The 25237-nt window shown below is 42.3% G+C and overlaps 1 protein-coding gene across 1 annotated transcript; it reads left to right on the top strand.

Annotated features, from left to right (window-relative positions):
* The first annotated feature begins 5755 nt into the window (after positions 1–5755).
* Positions 5756–8594, top strand: EEF1A1 (eukaryotic translation elongation factor 1 alpha 1). The gene is made up of 7 exons (XM_055330728.1): positions 5756–5950; positions 6212–6391; positions 6505–6801; positions 6902–7052; positions 7139–7395; positions 7476–7710; positions 7821–8594. The coding sequence occupies exons 1-7, from the start codon at positions 5807–5809 to the stop codon at positions 7943–7945; spliced, it is 1389 nt and encodes a 462-aa protein (XP_055186703.1). The 5' UTR covers positions 5756–5806; the 3' UTR covers positions 7946–8594.
* Positions 8595–25237: the final 16643 nt, after the last annotated feature.

The following is a 25237-nucleotide window of genomic DNA, read 5'->3' as shown; positions in this document are numbered from 1 at the left end:
CAGCTGCCTACAGGTTCCCCATCTGTAAAATGTTGGTGATGGGATTTCATTACATATTGCAAACACCAGAACACTGCCTGGCATACTGAAGAGCCATTTTACTTGGATTCTCAATCCAAATAATTCCTTGACTTAATCATATTCTAAAATCCCTCTTTAAAGATCATTTGTCAACGGTCATAGGCAAGATGAAAATGCGGCAGGCCACAGCAAAATGTAATTACCTAAAGCTGCTTGAAATTAGGCCCAGTAGCAGAGTGATTAGCCAATACTGAAAGATGTTTGGTGAACCACAATTATGGATACTAAAGAACTACTGCAGTTCACCTTTTTACTAATAACTAAAAACCTTTTTTTTCCCCCTAAAAGGGGTCATGCAGATGTTTCCTACCATGTATTTTAACAGTTTGCTACTCTAAATAGTATGAACAACTTTAAGGAAAATCTTAAAATACGACCTTAGATTACAACCCAAAAATGCATCTACAAGTCTCAACAACGTTACTGTTAAAACCATTTTAAGTTACTAAAAGGCACGCCGTATCTCCGAGAAAACCGTGGTGGGGGAAACTGCTGTAGGATTACGTTCAAAACACAGGTGGCTAGGGAATAGGGCTTTTTAAAAACAGAGTATTTCCTTCAGCGCCCTCTGAAAAGAGGCCACGCCGAGGTGACGACAACCGACCCCCACCCTGAGCCACGTGGGGTTTTCCGTCTCCTACGCGCTTTCTTCCGCAGTCTGAGGACCCAAGAAAGTGACCTCAAGTTGGGGGCGTGTTCGGGGGCGGGCCGGGGTGGCCTCGGTGCCGCGGAGACCGAACCCGCGGGTCCCGGCCCGCCTACAGGTGTCCCCGCGCACCGGCCGCGCGGGGCCCCGGAGAACCCGCAGCGCCGCCCGCGAACCCGCCTCCGAACCTGGGCGTGCCCGAGCCGCGCGACTCCCCGGGCCCCGCATCCGCGTCGCGCCGGCCCGACCCGGACAAGAAGGGGACTTCTGCCCCGAGCCGAGGCTTGTGGCTAGGGCCTAAACTTAATTCACAGTATGACTCGAGATACCCCCACCCCTCAAAAGTCTGGGCCATTATCACAACACGAATAAGAGCACCTAGTCAGTGGGGCCCTGGAGGTTACTTATAGATCGAGGAGTTAGGTATAATTTTGCTTTTCCTTAATTTCTTTTTTTTTCTTTTGTTAAGATTGTATATATTAATGAGGGGCACAGAGAGGCAAAGACATAGGCAGAAGGAGAAGCAGGCTCCTTTCGGGGAGCCAGATGCGGGACTCGATCTGGGGACCCCTGGATCACGATCTGAGCCAAAGGCAGATGCTCAACCAATGAGCCACCCAGGCCTCCCAGTTTAGGTTCTATTTTTAAAAAGGATTCTCTATAAGATATTTATAAAGTGTATACTCATCTGCAATCCCAGACGTTGGGGAAAACTTCCTTACAGTCTGGGATGGCTTTGGAGGCACACTTCTTTAATTTTCCTTTCTTTCCTGAGTATAATAATGAAAGTCCTGCTGTCTTTATCTGCTCCTGGAACACTCTTGGACCATTCTGTTACTTTATGTGGAATGCTGGATTATTTTTTTTCACCATTCAAAAGAGCTGTAAGGAGGAAGTACTAGAAAAATTAAAAGGTGAGATTTGAATCAGGAATTGTAGTTTTTATAAGCTCTTGTGGAAATGTTTGTGCACATCTATTAAAGAATCCGAGTGTCCAACATAAAACACGTATCTATAAAAATTACTGTTAGAATTATAGTAGGTCTATTTTCAAATAGAATAATTCAACTGAAAGTACACATTTCAATTATTGCAATTTTAGGATTGTATAAAAGTACTTAAGTTTGCAATGTCACGTTTTAATGAATTGTGCAGATTTCACAGAGGTTACTTTTTCCCTTTGATTTTATTAAATGGAAATCATCTTTGATACTTTTACTCTTACCAACAAACACTTTCATTTTGACTCTTCTTAGATTAGATATGAACTACAATTTTGGATGCCATGTAAAGATTTCAAGTACTCAACTTTCAGTCTTAAGTCTTTGCTTCCTTCCTTCATGTCACTATTTCTTCACATTTTCAAAAATTTCCTATTCCTGTTGAAATATTTATATGACCTAGTATTATCTCCAATAATGTTCAAACCTAAACCATTTGAGATTTGCTTAAGAAAGTATGGAAAAAGGACGTCTGGGTGGCTCAGCAGTTGTTGAGTGTCTGCCTTTGGTTTGGGGCGTGATCCCAGAGTCCAGGGATGGAGTTCCTTTCTCCGGCTTCCTTCATGGAAACTGCTTCTCCCTCTGCCTCTGTCTCTGCCTCTCTTTCTCTGTCTTTTATGAATAAATAAAATCTAAAAAAAAAAAAAGGTATGGAAAGTAATAAATCTAGTATGGAATCCTAATCTTAGTCTGACATAGCACACCATGCAGTTCATATTACTATGATTGCAAATATGACAGACTATGGGAATCTAGTTCCAAGAGAATAGTCATTAATATCTCCAAGGAAATAAAAAAGAGCAGAGGTATCTGCATTGTTCTATTGGTAGTGAACAATCTTAATTGGTATTTCTCACATTTTTATCTTATTACAAATATTGACGAGCATATCAAGATGATTTTATTCCACACATATATGATTGGGTAAGGGCACTAGGAAAATGCAACGTGAAAAAAGAATTTATGAAAGGAAAGAAGCTAGAAAAATAGACATAGAAAATGCTTTTTTGCTGGAAAAAGATATATTAATTTCTAGGGAAACTTTATATGGCCTAAGTTCTTTCATGAAAACTCTCAAAATTAGAAAGAGAAGGCTAGAAACCTACTAATGAAGAAATTAAAAAACCTTATTTTTAGAAGCTTATATCTACAAAGAGTGGTAAAACAAGAAGATATCAGAAGGCTCGTTCAGAAGACTTTTTTTTTAACTTTTTTTTATAATGCTTTTTTTTTTTTTAAGATTTTATTTATTTATTCATGAGAGACAGAGAGAGAGGCAGAGACACAGGCAGAGGGAGAAGCAGGCTCCATGCAGGGAGCCTGATGTGGGACTGGATCCTGGGTCCCCATAAGATCACGCCCTGGGCTGAAGGCAGGGCTAAACCACTGAACCCCCCCCCCCCCCCCCCCCCCCCCCCCCGGGCTGCCCAGAAGACTTATTTCATTTACAAAGTAAAAAAGGGATTTGGGGTTGTGAGAAGTAACTGAAAGCTAGGACTAGAATTGTATTCTACAATGAAATAAAAAGTAAGCACCATACAAGTTTGCCTTTAACTGCTTCCCAGCTGTTTTATATATTAGTTTTCCCCTTCCAATTTGATCGTGGGTTCCTCTCCAAAGGATAATTTATTTTGCACATGCTACAGAACTCGCTTAGCACTGGACACATAGTAGGTTTCAAGCATTTGTTAACAGATTGGCTGGAGGAGTTGCAGTGATGTTCCACACATGGAAGAGACATACTGATATAGTAACTAGCTCATTAAAAATAAAAGTTCCTTGTTGAAAGTATTTCTCAGTCTGCCCTGATTGCCAACCAAAAAGGCCTCATCCGGTTTCGCCCTAAATTTATGCTAAAATGGAGTTAAAATCCATTTAACAGAAAATGAACTCATTTATTTAAATGGGCTAGGCCACCTTTAAGAAGCAGTGATTCGCAGCAAGTGTTGGGGATAGGAAATTGGGTGGATAAGCTTGCTGAAGCCGTAGATCTTAGTTTCTACGTGAGATCATGCGGAAAGACTGAATTTGAAAAATTCTTCTTAGGTTTCTCATGCTAGCAATCAAATGAGTGTACACTGTAGAAAAAAATGTACCACGAGAGTAGACACACATAGGGTCTTTCTATAACGTAATGAAACTAGAGTTAAAAGGCAGACTGTGGGATTGAAATCTATTCTGAAGAACTAAACGTCTGGAGTACCATATGGGGTGAACGTGCGATTCGGGCTTCGGTAAAAGCAGCGGGCTCGGACTGGAACAAGCCAAAAAGATAGCCCAAGAGCACATTCGTCCGGGTCACGGCCACCGAGTTGAAACCCTTGCGGATTCGCCGGCTGTGAAGGCGGCCCCCCGGGTCCCTCGCTGCCCTGGGAGCCCGGGCCTTGTACTCTCCAGCCCCGAGAGGAAGAGAAGGCAGGGGCGAGGGAGGAGCCAGCCCAGGGCGGACCTGCGACGAGCCGAGGAAGCGGCTCAAAGGGGCAGTCCCGGACCTTGGAGAGGACTAGGCTAAGAACTGGAGGTGTACTGCGGAGGGAAGGCATACTCCAATCGCCACACCATCTTTGCAGTTAAACCAGGAACCGTAGAGGGCAGATTCAGTACTTCCCCGCAGGGCCGCCTCCTCGCCCCCCCGCCCGCCCCTTCAGCTGGAGCTGAGAGTAATTCATACAAAGGAGGACTCGCTTCAGCCTTGGGGAATCCCAGGGACCGTCGTTAAACTCTCACTAACGTAGAACGAGCGGATAGCTCGTCCCCGCCTCCCCACCCACTCACTCTCGCCGTCATCGGGGTCAAGAGGAGCATGCGCGAGGAGATGTGCGCTCTTTAGTGGGCTGAGCGCACATCGCCCACGGTCCCCGAGCCGTAGGGGGGAGGGGATGGCGATTGAACCGGTGCCTGATGGAGTTGGCGCGGGGTAAACTGGGAAAGTGGTGTCGTGTGCTGGCTCCGCCCTCTTCCCCGAGGGTGGGGGAGGACCGTATATAAGTGCCGTAGCCGCCTTGAACGTTCTTTTTCGCAACGGGTTTGCCGCCAGAACACAGGTGAGTGCCGGGTGTGGCTCCCGCGGGCCTGGCCTCTTTGAGCTGCCTGCGGCCCTCGCGTGCCTTTTACAACTGCCGCGCCACCGAGCCACTTTACGATGTTCTTGACCCCGAATTTCGGATTGTGAGTGGGTGGGAAGGTTCCAGGCCTTGCGCCTTTTTTTAGGACCCCTTTTGCCTCGTGGTTGGTTTGAGGCCTGGCTTGGGTGTTGTGGCGGCCGCGTGCGAATTCCGCCACACCTTCTTGCCTGCCCTCGTACAGTGGTTTTAAGTCTCCAGACGTTTGACCTACCAAAGGAAAGCCGCTGTGGTTTTCTCCGTCGAGATGGTTGAGCGGAGGTTGGTCAGGACTTCAACGGGGTGGGCTTTACCGCGGTCGTCGCGTTCTTGGGGTGTGGGGCCGCCGCGAGGCGCGGAGGGCGGCGACGAGGCCCGCTCGTTCCGGCGCACATGTCCGACGAGGCGGGGAAGGCCCACGAGCCGTGGGCGCCGCGTCGGACGCGGGAGAGTCCCGTGGAGTGGGCTGGGCGGCTCTGGTGCCGGGCCTCGCGCCGCGATGTGCCGTCCTACGCCGGGCGGAGAGGCCGGCCCGCTCGGCACCAGTTGCGTGCGCGGAAAGATGGCCGCTCTCCGGCCCTGCTGCAGGGAGCTCAAAATGGAGGACGCGGCGGCCCGGGAGAGCGGGCGGGTGAGTCACCCACACAAAGGAAAAGGGCCTTTCCCTGTTAGGCCGCTGCTTCCTGTGACCCTACGGTGTACCGAACGCCGTCTTGGCACCTCCATTCCGTCTCAACGCCTTAAAAGCAGGCCTTCCCCGGAGGGGGGAGGGGATTTTATGCGGTGGAGTTAACCCCACGCTTGGTGGGTGGAGACGAGAGTTGGGCCAGCTTGGCCCTGGTGGTAATTCTTGGAATTTGGTCTCTGCGAGTTTGGGTCGTGGCTTATTTTCAAGCCTCCGGGACAGTAGTTAAAAAGGGTTTGTTCCTACCCTAAAATTTAGGTGTCGTAAAAACCACCGCTAAACCTATACCAAAATGGGAAAGGAGAAGACTCACATCAACATCGTCGTCATTGGACACGTAGATTCGGGCAAGTCTACCACTACTGGCCATCTGATCTACAAATGTGGTGGGATCGACAAAAGAACTATCGAAAAATTTGAGAAGGAGGCTGCTGAGGTTGGTATACTAAATGAGAGATCGTTAAATAGGTCGGCCAGTGTCAACTTCCCCCCAAACTAGTTACTAGTCTACCAGAATCTGCTTAGGGTAGATTAAGTTTGTGCTTGATGTTAGAGATTTTTATCTATGTAACTTTGGGAGATAAAACTACCTAACAGCTGTAAAGTGGAATCAGCATTTCTGTTTAAGCAGGAGTTAGGGATTTCAAGTTGGAAGTTTGTGTTTTAGTTACCAAGTAACCATTCTTAATCCTTACAGATGGGAAAAGGCTCCTTCAAGTATGCCTGGGTCTTGGATAAACTGAAAGCTGAACGTGAACGTGGTATCACCATTGATATCTCCCTGTGGAAATTCGAGACCAGCAAGTATTATGTGACCATCATTGATGCCCCAGGACACAGAGACTTTATCAAAAACATGATTACAGGCACATCTCAGGTTTGTAGGATTACTTGAAAATAACTGTAGGCTTGGGTTTTCTATTGGAAAAAAGGGTGAGTTCATCTTTTTGAGGAACATTTATTTAACAGGATTTTTTTTGTCTTTTAAAGGCTGACTGTGCTGTCCTGATTGTTGCTGCTGGTGTTGGTGAATTTGAAGCAGGTATCTCCAAGAATGGGCAGACCCGTGAGCATGCCCTTCTGGCTTACACACTGGGTGTAAAACAACTAATTGTTGGTGTTAACAAAATGGATTCCACTGAACCACCCTACAGCCAGAAGAGATACGAGGAAATCGTTAAGGAAGTCAGCACCTACATTAAGAAAATTGGCTACAACCCCGACACAGTAGCATTTGTGCCAATTTCTGGTTGGAATGGTGACAACATGCTGGAGCCAAGTGCTAACGTAAGTGACTTCAAGGCTTCGAGAAAGTGATGGAAGAGGCATATGTTGACACTGAATGACAACAGTTTGGGGAATGCTAATGGACAGTCTTGTTTTTTAGATGCCTTGGTTCAAGGGATGGAAAGTCACCCGTAAAGATGGGAATGCCAGCGGAACCACACTGCTTGAAGCCCTGGATTGCATTCTGCCACCAACTCGTCCAACTGATAAGCCCTTGCGTCTGCCTCTCCAAGACGTCTACAAAATTGGTGGTAAGTTGAACGTTGCCATTTAAAAATACGATTTATGGGTTGTTCTTCCCAGAAGGTATTTGACACAATGCTTATAAATATTTTAGGTATTGGTACTGTCCCAGTGGGTCGAGTGGAGACTGGTGTTCTTAAGCCTGGTATGGTGGTCACCTTTGCTCCAGTCAATGTTACAACTGAAGTAAAGTCTGTTGAAATGCACCATGAAGCTTTGAGTGAGGCTCTTCCTGGGGACAATGTGGGCTTCAATGTCAAGAACGTATCTGTCAAAGATGTTCGTCGTGGCAACGTGGCTGGTGACAGCAAAAATGACCCACCAATGGAAGCAGCTGGCTTCACAGCTCAGGTAACACACTTAGAGTGGCAATGTTCTCCTTGCTAGGTCCTGTTGTTTGAGACGTATTAAATGCAAATTTTTCCTCCAAGGTGATTATCCTGAACCATCCAGGCCAAATCAGTGCTGGATATGCACCTGTGCTGGATTGTCACACAGCTCACATTGCTTGCAAGTTTGCTGAGCTGAAGGAAAAGATAGATCGTCGTTCTGGAAAGAAGCTGGAAGATGGTCCCAAGTTCTTGAAATCTGGGGATGCAGCCATTGTTGATATGGTTCCTGGCAAACCTATGTGTGTTGAGAGCTTCTCTGACTATCCTCCTCTGGGTAAGAATGATTTGAGCATAATTAGAAAATTTACTGAAGCACTAGGACATGCTATTTGTGTATAGTTTCTGATACAGTTTCTGATAGTGATCTAAAATTTGTTTTAATAGGCCGTTTTGCTGTTCGTGACATGAGACAGACGGTTGCTGTGGGTGTCATCAAAGCAGTGGACAAGAAGGCAGCTGGAGCTGGCAAAGTCACCAAGTCTGCCCAGAAAGCTCAGAAGGCTAAATGAATATTATCCCCAATACCTGCCACCCCAGTCTTAATCAGTGGTGGAAGAACGGTCTCAGAACTGTTTGTGTCAATTGGCCATTTAAGTTTAATAGTAAAAGACTGGTTAATGATAACAATGCATCGTAAAACCTTCAGAAGGAAAGGAGAATGTTTTGTGGACCATTTTGTTTTTTTTTCTTTGTGCGTGTGTGGCAGTTTTAAGTTATTAGTTTTTAAAATCAGTACTTTTTAATGGAAACAACTTGACCAAAAATCTGTCACAGAATTTTGAGACCATTAAAACAAAAGTTTAATGAGAAACCTGTGTCTTGTTTTGGTCAACACTGTAGCCTTGTTATAGTATTCAGGTAAAAGATTTGGAGTTGCACAGAACCTTATTTCTAGTGTTTAAACTGAAATTTGGGTTGGCTTTTTCCTGGATAGGAACTTGGAAGTTTTTTCATCTTAAGGGCAAGAAAGTTAAAATACATAGTAAAAACAATGCTATAGGAAAAAGGGGTCTGTTGGTGCAACACACTTTCTCTTAGATAAGCAGAGTAACACCGTATGATAGTTTATAGAAACAGGTTAAATTCTGTAATACCAAAGTCTGTGTGTTGCATATAAAATTTGTATTCTATCACTATGAAGTAAACTTGTTAATGGCATGTTTTTGTTTTCTCAGTTACTGGAATGCATTGTCACATAAATGTTGAAGTACCCTAAAATGTGAGGCATTTGATAGCATTTTACTTCATAGAAGAGTTAATTGTATCTAGATAGTAGAAAAACGGCTACTGGAGTTCAGTCACTTAACTTAGAAATTCAGCAAGGTTGGGTGATGAGGGAACAATAACAGCACTTGGAGTAAACCCAGTTTGAAGAGGTGCAATGGGAAATGTAATGAGAGGAAGGACTCCTTTGGACTGGAGTGTAGGGTAAACTTTGTAACCTGAAAATGTCTTGGTTTGCTGTCATTCCAGTAACATCCCCTAATGAAGGGAATACTGAAAGATGACAGTTTGAAATCTATGATAAACAGGATGAAAAGCAAACAGCTCTTGAGAATTGAGTGGTAACCTACAACAAATTGTGAATTTTAACAGTATTTGGGTGACAATTACAAATTCTTGGCTTTGGAAAGCTGGCAAATGCTTATTAATACTGGTATATTTGAGATGCTATGTGGATTTTGAGCATTTAAAGACCCTATTTGATCCTAAAACTTCTATGAAAGGGAAGTCATTTCTCTAAGCTGCTTTGAAGTGTGGCAGAAAGCATACAGGACACTTTGTAATTTATGACCATGCTAAGTGAAATGTCTTACCAACTTCTGTAGAAAGTGACTGCAATGGAAAAATCTCCATTTAGTTCTAAACTAGGTAAAATGGTCTCAATAGTACCACCAGGGGCACTGATGAGGCCTATAAATTAGAAACTAATAAAAGAATTTCACAACTTAAAAGGGATTATTTTTCCTTTATTTGTATAAATACACTGTGCTTAATGTTGGTTAAAGTTAGAGAACACCTTGGTGTAGGGTTTTTAAAAACTGATCAGTGAATGGTAGCTGACCAAATTGAACTGTAATGTTTACTGGAAGGGATTTGTTTCACCCCCTAGAAATGAAACTTGGAGGAGAAAATCAGGATAGGAAGGACAATCAGCTAGTGTACAGAAAAGCTTCAGTTTGGCTAGCTGGAATGCTTAACTCTAGAACCCAGTATGGATATGCCATTGGTTTGAGCACCATCTACTGGTAGTAGCTACAAATTAGTTTGAAGCCTGAATTTCTAGGATCTAGCAATTTAGCTCCGCTGTGTATTCTACACTAGCTGCATTTTCTTGTGTTTAAAATTGAGTGGATTTCGATTAGAACTTCCTCATACTGGTGCTTGACCTTCAACTATGTTTTAAACTGGTTACCTGTTGAATTCCCCATGGTTGTACAGAATCTCAGGAGTTTGAAATTTGTCTCAGGAATTCTGGTGTGATCTCAAGAATATGAAACAGAAAAGTTCAGGAGATCAATAAGATCTGATTTCTTAAAAATTACTTTGGTGCCCAGGATAGGCAGTCCGGAATCAAGTTCCCAGCTGGATGAGAGAGCAGTTATACCATTTTTAATTTACTGGTCCTGTACCTTCCCAGAGAATTCATCTGGTTACTTGGGTTCTGGCCAATAATGGCTATACAAATGGTGCAGAGCCTTTGATTTTTTTTTTTTTTTTTAAATAGGATTTATTCAGAGACAGAAGCAGGCATCCTACAGAGCGCCTGACTTGGGACTCCCAAGATCCAGGGTCTCCAGGATCACGCCCTGGGCTGCAGGTGGCGCTAAACCGCTGTGCCACCGGGGCTGCCCAGAGCCCTTGATTTTTTTTTTTAATATACGTATGTATTTTTTTTAATTTTTATTTATGATAGAGGCAGAGACACAGGCAGAGGGAGAAGCAGGCTCCATGCACCAGGAGCCTGACGTGGGATTCGATCCGGGGTCTCCAGGATCGCGCCCTGGGCCAAAGGCAGGCGCCAAACTGCTGCGCCACCCAGGGATCCCCGAGCCCTTGATTTTTTAAGTAGTTTTTAGTAGGGGGTGTAAAAACCCGGAGTTATTTTAATGTAATTTGTTGATTTACATTGATAACCTCTGCTGAATTGGAATACTGAGCTCAACCCAAAACCAGCTTCTTGGCTACAGTATTTACAGTAACTGAAATGGGTAACTTGAAGGGTGACCACTCATCTTGTGTTAATGTGGTTTTAGATTGGTAGTCCAATGTTGAATTCAGTCCATTGAGTTAGGGTTTCACCCCCCTGAGGGAGTGAACGATGAGTTCTAGGTCCTACCAGGGAAGAGTTACATGCTGCTTTGGATGAGAGGAGGACTAAGACCTGTTCCTTTTGTTTACCATGGCATTTTCTTTCCTGATCTGTTTTCTCATGTCTTTTTCACTCCCACACAGGTTGTTTTTCATCCAGGTGCTATCAAAGTCCCCTCTCATTTCCAAGTCTGAGAATTCCTTGTTTAAAAACCAGAAATGAAGCCCAACAGATATATTAAGAGATTTTTAGAAAAAATTGAAACTGCCACTTGGCTCCTGAAAGGTAGTTAACCTCTGATCCAATGGAAATCTTTTGAGAGGACCCATATAATTTTGACCTTTTGTTTTCTAAATATGATCTAAGTAGGATGTCCATTAGTCACTAGCAGAAATAAGTGAAATTATGAAGCAAAATGGTATAGAACTTGGACCCCTTGGGGGGGCCCATGGATCTTCAGAGCTGTAGTTTCTGTAGGAGAGACTTCATGATAAAGATAATGCTAGGTTAGGGCAGCCCTGGTGGCGCAGCGGTTTGGCGCCACCTGCAGCCTGGGGTGTGATCCTGGAGACCCGGATCGAGTCCCACATTGGGCTCCCTGCATATGGAGCCTGCTTCTCCCTCTGCCTGTGTCTGCCTCTCTCTGTGTCTATGAATAAATAAATAAAATATTAAAAAAGATAATGCTAGGTTAATGTTACTTCCCAGGTAAGCAAAAAATACTAGGAAACTTATTAAGCAACTTAAAGGTTTTTCCTTTTTTAATCTATCTACAGTTAAGATACACCCTTTAAGATTTTTTTTTTTTTTGTAAGTTCTTTTGTAAGATTTTGTTTTAGAGAGCATGGGCAGGGGGATAAGTAGACCTCCCCACTGAATGGGGAGCCCTGACCCAACATGGAGCTTGATCCCAGACCTGAAGTCATGAGCCAAAATCATGCTTAACGGACAGCCACCCAGCGCCCTTAATTTTTAAGTGTTGACAGATGTATGGTTTACTGCAATCAAGGTATAGAATAGTTCCACTATCTCCCTCTTCTTTCAGACCCCCACCAAAATTCACTGGTGCATTGTAGGTAAATGGACTCGAACTGTCTTTTACCTGGTAACCACTGATACATTTTCTTTCCCTTTTGTTTTGGCAGTAACGTCCTACCTGGGTCTGTAAAGTACATAGGCCTTTTGAATATGGGTTTTTTTCTTTTCCCACTTAGAGTGATGCATTTGATTCCCCTGTTTCATACTTTTTTTTTTTTTTGATTAAAGATTTGAGGGGTGACTGGGTGGCTCAGTCAGGTTAAGTGTCTGCCTTCTGCTTTGGTTATGATCTCTGGGTCCTGGGATGGAACTTGTATCAAGCTCTGCTCTGCAGAGAGTCTGCTTCTCCCTCTCCCTCTGTGTATGCTCTTCCAAATAAAATCTTTAAAAACAAACTATTTGAGAAAGCGAGTGTGAGTGAGCTGGGGGAGGGGCAGAGAGAAAATTCCAAGCAGATTCCCCAGTGAGTGCTGACCCTCAGGACTCTACAAACTGAAATCAAGAGTTGCACACTTAACAGACCCACCCAGGTACCCTTGGCGATCTGTTTAGTGGAACCATTTATCCATTCCCAGCTGAGGGAGATTTGGTGGTTTCCAGTTTTGGAAGGTTATGATTTAAGGCATGATAAACAGGTTCATGTGTGACTAGATTTTCATCTTGTGTAGATACCTAGCAGTGGGGTCACTGGATTGTATGGCAAATGTATGCCTTTTACAGGAAACTGCCAGACTTTTCCATTGGTGCATTGTAAACAATTTTCCAAATGTAAACAATTTTCTAAATGAAGTTTTTAGTTTCTTTTGTTGTGGCTAATTTTTTTTAAGAAAAAGTGCTAGGTTCTATAAATCAGTGAAGGACTTATTAAATTGTGCTTACTAAATCACACTATTCTAGGCACTGGGCATAGAACTGTGAACAAAATGGACAGGTCTTGCCCTTTTGAGTTTATAATCCATCAGGGTAGAGGTTAGCATAAATTAGGTAATTCTTAGTTGTGACGATGCTATGAAAAAAAGGATACTGTGAGGAAGAGTAAAAGCACACTATTTGGATTGGCTAAGGAAGGTACTTGTTCAGGAATAATGGAGATCTGAAGGACAAGTAGGAGTTACTGGACAATATGAAAACATTACCTCCTAGACATTTCAATATTTGTCTTAGCCTCATAACAATTATATAGAATCAGGAAAATCTAAATCTAAAAGCCTTTTTTAATCTATTCAAGTCAACTGAAGAATATTCATTGAAATCTTTGATTACCTCATCAACTTCTGTGTTACAATATTGGAGGGCAGAGACCTCACAACAGCTGTCTTAGGAGGGCAGGTATTATACATACCCTCATTACAGATGGCAGACAGGTATAGAGTGGCTCCTAAGCCATCCTATTGCTGGTGATTTTTTTCTCAATTCATTATATTTCCTTAGTAGTAACTTTTAGTATATTTAGGCTCTTCTCTAGGATGATTGAACTATTTCATTCTATTTACAAGAACCACTAATTTAAGATGCCCTTTATAAATTTTTTTTAAAATCTCTACACCCAGTATGGGGCTCAAACTCAATGACCTTGAGATCAAAATTCATATGCTCCTCCAACTGAGCCAGCCAGGTGCCCCCAACTTAGTCATATCTGAGCTAAACACTTCAGTTAACAGCTGTTGAACTTTAACAGCTGTCACATGGTTTCTAGATTCTTTCCATGCCATTCTCCTTTCTAGTTTATAGCTTTTTTCTTCTTTTCCAGTTTATAGCTTTTAAAGTGCTTTCCCCAAAATTAAATTTGTTGCAGCTGTGGATATAGATGTACTATAGTGTGCTTTTATTTGCCCAAGAGATAAGTCATCTTATTTGGACTGTAGTTTCCTAAATTGGTGTATTTGGACTAGATGATCAGAATAGTTAAGTGGGGAAAAGCTGTGCCTTTCATCATCTGTCTAATGGGCATAATACTGCCCATCTCTTAGGATTGTTGCAAAGATGAAATGAGTTAGTGAGAATAGACTCTATACCCAGAGCCTGGCCTATTGTAAACAGCCAATAATAAAAGGTAACAAAGTGTAAATTATACTTCAGATCTCCTTTAAACTATTTGCATTGTCAAGCACTTTTTTTTTTTTTTTAAATAGCCTTTTGAGGGCACCTGGGTGGCTCAGTTGGTTAAAGGTCTGCCTTTGGCCCAGGTCATGATCCCACGATTCTGGGAGGGATAGAGTCCCCTTTTGGGCTCCCTGCTCAGTGAGAACCTGCTTCTCCCTCTCCCCCTGCTCATACTCTCTCTCAAATAAATAAAAATAAAACAAGAAACATCACAAAAAACAACCTTGTGGGGCATCTGGATGTCTCAGTTGGTGGTCTGCCTTCCGTTCAAGTATTGATCCCAGAGTTCTGGGATCGAGCCCCTCATTGGGCTCCCTCTGCCTGTGCATTCGTGTTTGCTTGTTCTCTTTCTCTTTCTCTCTCTCAAATCTTTAAAAAAATTTTTTTGGAGCAATTAGACTTATAGAAAAATTGCAAAGATAGGATAGAGGTCTTGTAAACCTCTCACCTAGTTTGTTTCCCCTAATGTTATCTTGCGCTACCATAGTACATTTGTCAAAACTAAGAAACCAACATTGATATGTTACTATTAATTTCCAGGCTTTATTCAGATTTCATCATTTTTTCAATTAATGGCCTTTTTCTGTTCAGAGTCCAATCCCAGGCACCACTGTTTTGGTTACTTCTAAAAACTCATGTTGGGAGTTTACATTTATCTCTGCTGTATCTCCTCTTAAGCGAATTTTGAATCTGGAGCCTGCTATCTAGCATGTCAAATAAAAATGTGGACTTTGTGATAATATACATCTGATATTTACAATATTTACATTTCTGTAGTTACAAACTAGGTCCAGAAATAGATGTGAGGTATTGCACTTAGACAACTGTTCTTTGATTATGATGATCCAGCCAATTGCAAATTCACCTAATATTTAATAATCCAGGTCCTGTTTCACCATTTTGATCACAAGATAATCACGGTGACAATTTTGGCAAATATTTGGTAAAAGCAAGGTAAAGTAGATAATGGCTTTAAACTTTTCCCTTTTTCAGCAGACAAAAATAATTTGCTGTGTCACTTGCAGTTGGTTAATGTGGGAGTAAAATCTGTAATACGAATTTTTTTTTTAAAGATTTTATTTATTCATGAGAGACACAGGCAGAGGGAGAAGCAGGCTCCATGCAGGGAGTCCAATGCGTTACTTGATCCCAGAACTCCAGGGTCACTCCCTGAGCCAAAGGCAGATGCTCAACTACTGAGCCACCTAGGTGTCCTGTGTACTAGGAATTCAAATTTTGGTCTTAACCAATCATGATTTACCTAAATAAGTTAGAGTTCTAGCTTTTTTCAAAATTTATATCCAGAAGTAATCAAAATAGCAACATACGCAGTTTGGATATTCCCTTTAACACAATCTCTCTTAAGACACTAAGATGTAGGTTATTGCTTGCATAAAGCAGAATAGATTTGAAAATGACATAAATCAAAAGCAGGTAGTTTCATTTATTCTAAAGAGAGTAATTGGCAGCAAAGGTAAGACCGTGTGGTATGATCCTGCAAACGTTTCTAGAGGTTAAATGACTTGGTTAAATTTTCAGTAAAATCATGTGATTAGGGGAATATTCTAGTTGGTTGTGTGATAAACTGTAGATTTGCCACGTAAGCAACTTGAGTTTTGAGTTCCAGGGCTGTCTGAGCCACCCAAACTGAGGAAGTGGTTCTCAGCCTTTTGACTAGGACACCTGCAACATTGTAAGCATTTAAGTGTAAGGGGTGCAGCTGTTTCATTGCAACAAAGGAAGGGTCTGACCGCCTTGACCTAAAGCCTTTCTCTTTAGTTATTGTCAATCCTTGATTGACCCTCTGGACATCTCTCTTGAGCTTCCTATGAGATTCTGTGTAGAGCTGGCAGCTCAGTAAACATCTAACAAATTTCAATAGGGTAGAGGTAACATTTTCTTGTAGCTAGTTTTTTTTTTGTTTTGTTTTGTTTTGTTTTGTTTTGTTTTTAAGATTTTATTTATTTGGGCAGCCCCGGTGTTGCAGTGGTTTAGCGCCGCCTGCAGCCCGGGGCGTGATCTTGGAGACCTAGGATTGAGTCCCACGTCGGGCTCCCTGCATGGAGCCCGCTTCTCCCTCTGCCTGTGTCTCTGCCTCTCTCTCTTTCTCTCTCTTTCTGTCTATAAATAAATAAATAAAATCTTTTTTTAAAAGAGGAAAAAAGAGGGAAAGGGGGGGGAGGAACAGAGGGAGAGAGAGAGCATCTCTAGCAGACTCCCTGCTGAGCCCAGAGCCTATGACCCTGAGATCCTGACCTCAGCCAAAACCAAGAGCCAGACTCAAATGAATGAGCCACCCAGGGCCCCTGTAGCTAAATCTTTGTATTGAGGTTAGGGAATGCATCTCTTGGAACTCAATTTCTCATATTTTATATAACTGTGAATGTTTTTCTTCAAATCTCTGATGTCTGTCTCTGAAGTTTATTAAACTGCCCTCCTTCCCATCTTTAGATTGTTTTGTGTGAAGTTGGAAATATAGGAAAATTCAGTAAGTTTCCTTTTCATTGCTTGAAACATGGCATGAGTGCTGGTCTTGTATTACATACACTTAGAATGTTTCCTTTTAAATTTAGATAGTCGGGTCGCCTGGGTGGCTCAGTTAAGCATCTGAATCCTGGTTTCAGTTCAGATCATTGTTGGGTCGACGGCATCAAGGGGGACCGGGAGGCACCAACTAAATGGTGGCGGACCCTCCACCTTGTTGCCCTCACCTCAGAACTTTCCCACCACCAGCAGACCACCCTGAGGACCTGTCATCGGGGAGACAGGACCTATACAGGAAACCTGAACCGTACTTTACCCAGACCCCATATAAGGGCATGAGCAGTTATCGCCCCATACCGATTCCACCAGTAATATGCCCTAATACCTATCATTCCGTAGGGACACACAATCCCTTACCCCTCCCCCCTTAAAAAACCCCGCTTGCCCTCCCCTGCGCACCACTTCCCCGCCCATGACTTCCCTGCTCTCTCCCTCCCCTGCAGGCCTCGGAACCTCACCCCAGAGCCCAGAGCCCGTCCTATTAAAAGCCTGTTTCGACCAAATTTTGCCCGGCCTATTTTATTTCACTACTGGATTAAACCTGACAATCATGATCTTGGGGTTGTGAAATCGAGCTCTCCATGGGGCTCTGCACGGGGAGAAGAGCCTGTTGGAGATTCTTTCCTTCTCCGTCTGCGCCTCCCTTCTGCCTCTCTCTCCTTCGATAAATAAATGATAGATAGATAGATAGATAGATAGATAGATAGATAGATACAGATTTAGTCCATTTTTTATGTTTTTAATTTTGATTGCCATGTTCTAAATAGTGTAGATCAACTCTGAAAGAGAATTCAAAGCGCAACCAACATAACTAAATTTGAATTATGAGGCACTGGATTTGAAAAATAGCCTACCAAACATGAGAGAAGTATTATTGTCTTCAATATATGAAGAGCATTTTAAATCTGCAGAGAATGCTGTTCAAAGTGAAAATCACATTCTAAATTCCCCTTTAGCATCTCAACTTAGATAACACTGAGATTGAGTGCTCTAATGGTCATTAAGCATAGCAACTCCATAAAGGCTTAGCATGAAATAGGCTACAAAGGGTGGGAGTGGGAGGGAATTGAAGATTAAGCTGAGAGAAAGAGATTGTTTAGCAGAGCCAGAGAAAGTTTTCATCCAGTGGAGGACTTCTGGTTCTTAGGAGGAAAAAAAATCACTGAAAGTGGCAGAAAGGTACTGTGAAGTCAGAATACCTGAGATCTATGCTCAACAGCAACTTGCTATTATACTTTAGTCACATCACCTAACCAGGCTACAGCATAGGGAGAGATCGGTAAGTTTTCCATACTTTGAGAAATTCACACGTTAATCCTAATGTATTGGGGTTTTCCCATTAGGGAGTAGTGCTATTCAAACAGATTGTTTTTTGTTTTTTTTTTTCCAAACTTTTGTGACTAGGATCCAGAGTAAGAAATGTATTTTCTATTGCAACACAGTATAACAGTATTTTTAAAAAACATTCTTTTGATCTTTTATTTATTCATGAAAGACACAGAAAGAGGCAGAGACATAAGCAGAGGGAGAAGCAGGCTTCCTGCAAGGAGCCCGATGTGGAACTGGATCTCAGGACCCTGGATCACGACCTGAGTCAAAGGCAGACACTCAACCACTGAGTCACCCAGGTGTCCCATAACACAGTATTTGATTGCATCTAAGATGTTTTCAGCTGGAAGTCACAATTGCTGTCAGTTTTTTTTTTTTAGAAACTACTGATTATGGAACATACAACAATTTAGAGGTGATAAAAGGAAAAAATAAGTTAAAATTGGTGAAATAGGGATCCCTGGGTGGCGCAGCGGTTTGGCACCTGCCTTTGGCCCAGGGCGCGATCCTGGAGACCCGGGATCGAATCCCACATTGGGCTCCCGGTGCATGGAGCCTGGTTCTCCCTCTGCCTGTGTCTCTGCCTCTCTCTCTCTCTGTGTGTGTGTGTGACTATCATAAATAAATAAATTAAAAAAAATAAAATTGGTGAAATATAATTTGTATATGAAGTACTGAAACAAAAGTGTCAGAGAATAGTACTTTTATTACCTATGACAAAAATTTTCATGACTTGCTAATGAATTGCAGCCAGCAGTTTGAGAAGATTTAGATAGGGGTCAGTGACAGTAAAAATGAGGTTCTAGATCAAAATAAATGCATCCTTTCCCTAGGGCATAAGAGCATAGGCTGTCAACCTATACTTATCCAGAGATCCAGACATTCAAGGATGCCCAAAGCTTTTGCTTTTTTTTTTTTTTAAGATTTTATTTTATTTTACTTATTTATTTATTTTTTTGAGAAAGAGCGAACACAGGCAGGCAGAACAGCAGGCTCCCCATTGAGCAGGAAGCCTCAATCATGCAGGCAGGACTCTGCATCATGACCTGAGCCAAAGGCAGACACTTAACTGACTGAGCCACCCAGGTGCCCCTCAAAGTTTACATTTGAAAAAAATGTGGTCTTGACCACTAATATAACCCACCATCCATTAGAAGGTGGAATGGCTTTCCTTTAGACTTGAATTTTTAAAAAGAGCACAAGTTCAGTTTTCGGCACAACTGAACCACTCTAGTATTTAAATCAACAGTACAGGGGGATCCCTGGGTGGCTCAGTGGTTTAGCCCCTGCCTTCAGCTCAGGACATGATCCTGGAGACCCAGGATCGAGTCCCACGTCAGGCTCCCTGCATGGAGCCTGCTTCTTCCTCTGCCTGTGTCTCTGCCTCTCTCTTTCTCTCTCTGTGTCTCTCATGAATGAATAAATAAAATCTTTAAAAAACAAGTTTAAAAAAATAAATCAACAGTACAGATTATTTATATTCTACATTCTTAAGCTGGCACACACTGTAAAACTAATTGCAATCTAGTTTCTGCCAAAAGTGGCTAAGATGATATTTATGGAGGCAACCCAGTGGTTCCCATAGTTGGCTGGGCATTGGAATAACCTATAAAGCTTGTTAAACATAGATATCAAGACCAATTGAATCAGAATTGCTTATGTTATGGCTTGGCCTCCTACTTTTACAAGCTCTGTTGTGAATTTTTATTTTTAAGGTTTTACTTATTAGTGAGAGAGTGTGCCCGAGTGGGGGGAGGGGCAGAGGAAGAGGGGAAGCAGACTCCTCCCTGAGTAAAGGAGCCCAACTTGGGGCTCCATTCCAGGACCCTAGGATCATGACCTGAGCTGAAGGCACTTAATTGACTGAGCCACCCAGGTGCCCTCTGTTGCAAATTCTGATTATCAACCAGGTTTAAGAATCCTTGCTCAGGGGATCCCTGGGTGGTGCAGCGGTTTGGCACCTGCCTTTGGCCCAGGGTGTGATCCTAGAGACCCGGGATCGAATCCCACATCAGGCTCTCGGTGCATGGAGCCTGCTTCTTCCTCTGCCTGTGTCTCTGCCCCCCTCTCTCTGTGTGTGACTATCATAAAAAAAAAGAATCCCTGCTCAAAGGTTTGCCAATCATGTACTCCTTTAGAGGTTTTTATTTTTTAGTAACAGCTTTACGATACAAGTCATATATTATAAAATTCATCCTTTTAAAGTATACAACTCAGTGGTTCAGTGGTCTTTAGTATCTTTATAGAATTGTGCAACCATCATCACAGTCTAATTTCAGAACATTTACATCACCTTATAAGAGGTACCCTTTTTGGGGATCCCTGGGTGGCGCAGCGGTATGGCGCCTGCCTTTGGCCCAGGGCGCGATCCTGGAGACCTGGGATCGAATCCCACGTCGGGTTCCCGGTGCATGGAGCCTGCTTCTCCCTCTGCCTGTGTCTCTGCCTCTCTCTCTCTGTGACTATCATAAATAAATTTAAAAAAAAATTAAAAAAAAAGAGGTACCCTTTTTAAGGGCAAAGAAATCACCCCAGGAGATTCCTTTTACAATTTGTTGAGTCAATGTGCACACAAGTCTCAGGCCTACACCAAGCACTGGGGGAACTGCAATGACCAAGACTGGCTTAAATTAATGAAAATTTAGCTCCTGGGACTGTGAAGGAAAGAGTGAACAAAATCACGGTTCTTTTGGCAAGGGCAATGGACAAGACAGGGTTTTAGGAAGACAGTCCGGCAGTGTTTATCAAGGCAAATCAGTTAATATCTCCAAGTCTTGTTTCCTTTGTGTCCAGAACAGGGACAACTTTATCACGGGTTAAGGGCAACAAAGCACTCCCTATCTGACACATAGTAAACATTATTAGGTACTAGCTCCTTTTATCTTTTTATAAAATCACTAGCAAAAGCATTCTTTCTCTAAGAGATCATGCGACACTTTTAGATTTTTTTTTATTCCTGAGAGAGAGAGAGAGAGAGAGAGAGAGAGAGAGAGAGAGAGAGAGGCAGAGACACAGGCAGAGAGAGAAGCAGCTTCCATGCAGGGAGCCTGATGTGGCTCTTGGGACGTGGGACTTGATCCTGGGTCTCCAGGATCATGCCCTAGGCTGAAGGTGGCACTAAACCGCTGAGCTACCTGGGCTGCCCCTACTTTTAGATCTTAGTAATAGGAAAACATTTTCTCTTGGTCCCTTTGATGAGATAGAACTATGCCACTAACAGGAAGCTCAGAGTTGGAATTTAGCATGTAAGTGTGAACTGCTTTTTCCTCAGCTGATCATTAATTTTCTTCTCTTTGAAATGTCTCAAGTATATTTTTAGAAATAAGAAGATAAATTATCAGTAAGTTTTAGAGCTGATATACATACACAAATTCATTTAGCTTTTTACAAACATTGTAAAATATACACCACAAAAATTCATGATCTTAACCATTAAGTATACAGTGGCATTAAGTACATTCACATTGTTGTGCAACCATTACCATCCTCTTCCAGAACTCCATCTTGAAAAAACAAACTTTGTACTCATTGAAGAATAACTCCACATTCCTCCCTCCCCCCAACCACCATTATCCTTTGTCTCTAGGATAATGTGACCACCCTAGGCACCACAAAAAAATGGAATCCTAGAATACTGTGCCTTTTTGAATGTCCTCTAAGTTCATCTGTGTTGTAACGTGTCAGAATTTCTTTTTAAGGCTGAAAAGTATTATACTGTATTTATTTGTTTTTTTTTAAATTTTTAAAAATTTTTATTTATGATAGTCACAGAGAGAGAGAGAGAGAGAGGCAGAGACACAGGCAGAGGGAGAAGCAGGCTCCATGCACCAGGAGCCCGATGTGGGACTCAATCCCGGGTCTCCAGGATCGCGCCCTGGGCCAAAGGCAGGCGCCAAACCGCTGTGCCACCCAGGGATCCCTATACTGTATTTATATATTCATTTTATCTATCCCATGCATCTGTTGATGGACACTTAGGTTGCTTCCACCTTTTAGCTACTGTGAATAATGCTACTATGAACATGACCCTTGAATAGGGTCTTTAAGGCTCTGCTTTCAGTTCTTCTGGGTATATACCTAGGAGTGGAATTGCTGGATCATACAGTAATTCTTTTAATTTTGGTGGAGGTAGCTGTCATACTGTCCCAGTTTCTCCACAGGTTTGCCAACACTAGTTTTGTTTATCTGATAATATCCATCCTGATAGGTGTGAGATGGCATCTCATTGTGGTTTTGATTGGCATTTTTTTGAAGGACTAGTAATGCTAAGCATCTTTTCATGTAGGTATTGGCCATTTATATATCTTATGAGAGAAATATCTATTCAAGCCCTTTGACATTTTTAATTGGGTTGTTTGGGGTTTTTTGTTGATGCTGTTGTTGAGTTGTAGGAGTCTTTTATCTATTCTAGATATTAACCTGTTATTAGATACATGATTTTTTTCTCCTTCCTGTAGGTTGCCTTTTCACTCTGTTGTGTCCTTCACCTAGCTCTTACATTAGGAAATACTAAAAATCTGTTTCATAAATAAAGCCCCAGGTGGCTCAGTGGTTTAGCGCCAGCCACCTTCAGCCCAGGGTGTGACCCTGGAGACTTGGGATCGAGTCCCACGTCAGGCTCCCCGCATGGAGCCTGCTTCTCTCGCTGCCTGTGTTTCTGCCTCTCTCTCTCTGTCTCTTGTGAATAAATAAATAAAATCTTAAAAAAAAATAAAGTGAATATCATAAAAATAAACCTCAATTTCATATTAGGATCAGGAAAAACAGAGATAGTACAGGAAGATAGGAAGTGAGGCTGAAGAGAATATGAAGACAGAAGAGTTATGGAGACAATGGCAAGCACAAAAGTATATAGTTCTTAATATTTGTCATACTTTTATCGCATTTAATTATTCACTTAAGTTCTAGTTTTGTCATCTGTTGCCTTTAGTAATACTAATTCATTCAAAAAGCATGTCCCGAGTGTCTACAACTATGGCACTGCAAGCATTCAAGAGGTTTATATTTTTTTAAGACAAATATTAAAAACTAAGGTGAAAAAAAAAAAGGTGGAATAAAGTGCAATAATAGAAGTATTGTAAAGAGGGAGCCTAAGAGGAACAGGTTATTTTTATTGTGCGCCCTCCAGTATCAGCAGCATTGCCAGCTCAGAATGATCTAGTCTCTACTGGTGACTTCCTAGTATTGCACACCAGTTCTGGACAGGGCATTCTTCTAGGAGTTGAAATTTCTGAGTGAAAAAGCCATGGCTATTCCGATCTAGGTTAAAACTGAAAGATGACCAAATATTTTTTAAAACAATAAAATTCAAACTCTGGCTATAGGAGGTAACTTCACAATTCAGGGTCATAATGGTTTAATTTAGCATAGATTCCTATCTTCATTCTCCCTCCTTCTCTCCCTTGAACCAATGATTTTACAAATGCTTCCTGTTACTTAGAGTTTCCTCTTTTTTATTTTGGTTTTCCTGTTGAAATGAATTTTAGTTCCTAGCTTTTCTATCAGGCAGTGTGGTCTGTGATGGGTAGAGGAAATCACAAGTGTGGCCAACTTCTCTTGGAGGCTGACTATTGTCATTGTTGGTGAGATTTCTAGCAAGTACATTTTTAGCTGATTTTTCCCTAGATCATTGTGGTCTATAGCATTTCTGGCCAACAGCACCAGTAGATGAGTAAGCGGTTTTGGAACACTCTTTTAAGGTAATTTTATAAAAGTCAACACATTTTATTTATTTATTTTTAAGTTAACACATTTTAAATTATAAAGATCCTAAACCAAATGGTAGAACCTAAAACAAATGCTTCCCACCAAACATTTTTTTTTAAATTTTTTTAACTTTATTTATGATAGTCACAGAGAGAGAGAGAGAGGCAGAGACACAGGCAGAGGGAGAAGCAGGCTCCATGCACCGGGAGCCCGATGTGGGATTCGATCCCGGGTCTCCAGGATCGCGCCCTGGGCCAAAGGCAGGCGCCAAACCGCTGCGCCACCCAGGGATCCCTCCACCAAACATTTTTCAGTGAGAGAGTTACTATTATTATGGAATCACACTGTAAAATTTATATTTACTATGTATAGTGTCATTAGGTCCAAATTACAGCTATCAAGAAACTTCTAGGGGCACCTGGGTGGCTCAGTTAAGTGTCTGCCTTGGGCTCAGGTCATGATCCCAGGGTCCTGGGATAGAGCCCCATATTGGGCTCCTTGCTCCTTGGGAAGTCTGCTTCTCCCTCTGCTTGCTGCTCCCCCTGCTTGTACTCTGTCAAATAAATAAAATCTAAAACAACAACAATAACAAAAACCTTTCAAAGCATTTAAGAGCTATTTCCTCAAAATAAGTTTTTGTTATATTCCATTTACTAAGCACCCCAAAAGCACGACTGCTTTTACTTCTGTATTTAACCAGAGTTTTAGAACAGTGATTTCCCTTCTGGTGCTAAACAGGTGGTGCAAAATGGCCTTTTTAAAATGTAATATAGTATTGTCATCAATATTGCGTCTGTAGTAAGAATTCTGTCCTGGAATAGCCGTAACTAAAGTAAAAGTTACCACTTTTTTGAAATTACTAAATCATAAAAAGAATTCATCATTGTTAAATGATCCAGCATTACAAATACTTTTTTTTTAAAGATTTATTTATTCATGAGAGAAACACACACACACACACACACACACAGAGGCAGAGGGAGGGAGAAGCAGGCTCCATGCAGGGAGCCCGATGTGGAACTCAATCCCAGGACTCCAGGATCACACCCTGGGTGGAAGGCAGGCACTAAACCGCTGAGCCACCCAGAGACCCCTACAAATACTTTTTCCCTTGTTACTGGTATTGACTGCTTTAATGGAAAGACTAGTATACGAAACAAATCCGTGAAAACTGAGCTACATCCAAGTAGCCACAACTGATTATAGCAACAAGATATTTGGCTGCCTCACACCCATAATCAGCCTTACCACATAGATCTGTAGCCAGAGTGACTTCAGGGTCCTTGGTACTGTCTTAAATATCTGCATTGGCCTGAAGCTGACGTCGGAGCTTCTCCTCTGATACCAGAGATCTGAGCTGGCATTTCCAGGGACAAGCAAGGCTCTCTGGCTCACTTGTCTGTATTCATCCTCTAGTCTATATAGAAAGGCTGAGGTGGGGGATCCCTGGGTGGCGCAGCGGTTTAGCGCCTGCCTTTGGCCCAGGGCGCGATCCTGGAGACCCTGGATCGAATCCCACGTCAGGCTCCCGGTGTATGGAGCCTGCTTCTCCCTCTGCCTGTGTCTCTGCCTCTCTGTCTCTCACTGTGTGCCTATCATAAATAAATAAAACAAAAAAAATTAAAAAAAAAAAAAAAAAAAAAAAAAAAAAAGAAAGGCTGAGGTGTTTGAGGCAGCCAGCCAGAGTTGCCCAGGTGGTGACAAGAGAGAATCAAAGTACTGAAGAAGAAGAGGAGTGCCAGCACCTTTTTCAGTTTTTCTGTTACTT

The sequence above is a fragment of the Nyctereutes procyonoides genome, unplaced genomic scaffold (genome assembly GCF_905146905.1).
Source record: "Nyctereutes procyonoides isolate TBG_1078 unplaced genomic scaffold, NYPRO_anot_genome, whole genome shotgun sequence".
NCBI classification, from domain to species: Eukaryota; Metazoa; Chordata; class Mammalia; order Carnivora; family Canidae; genus Nyctereutes; species Nyctereutes procyonoides.
This window is presented reverse-complemented; position numbering and strand designations above follow the sequence as displayed.

Bases quoted from the DNA above. Each gene is read 5' to 3' on its own strand.
- EEF1A1 (XM_055330728.1), top strand. From the start codon at position 5,807: ATGGGAAAGGAGAAGACTCACATCAACATCGTCGTCATTGGACACGTA. The intron at 5,951-6,211 runs GTTGGTATACTA...TAATCCTTACAG, and splicing joins TTGAGAAGGAGGCTGCTGAG to ATGGGAAAAGGCTCCTTCAA. The intron at 6,392-6,504 runs GTTTGTAGGATT...TGTCTTTTAAAG, and splicing joins TGATTACAGGCACATCTCAG to GCTGACTGTGCTGTCCTGAT.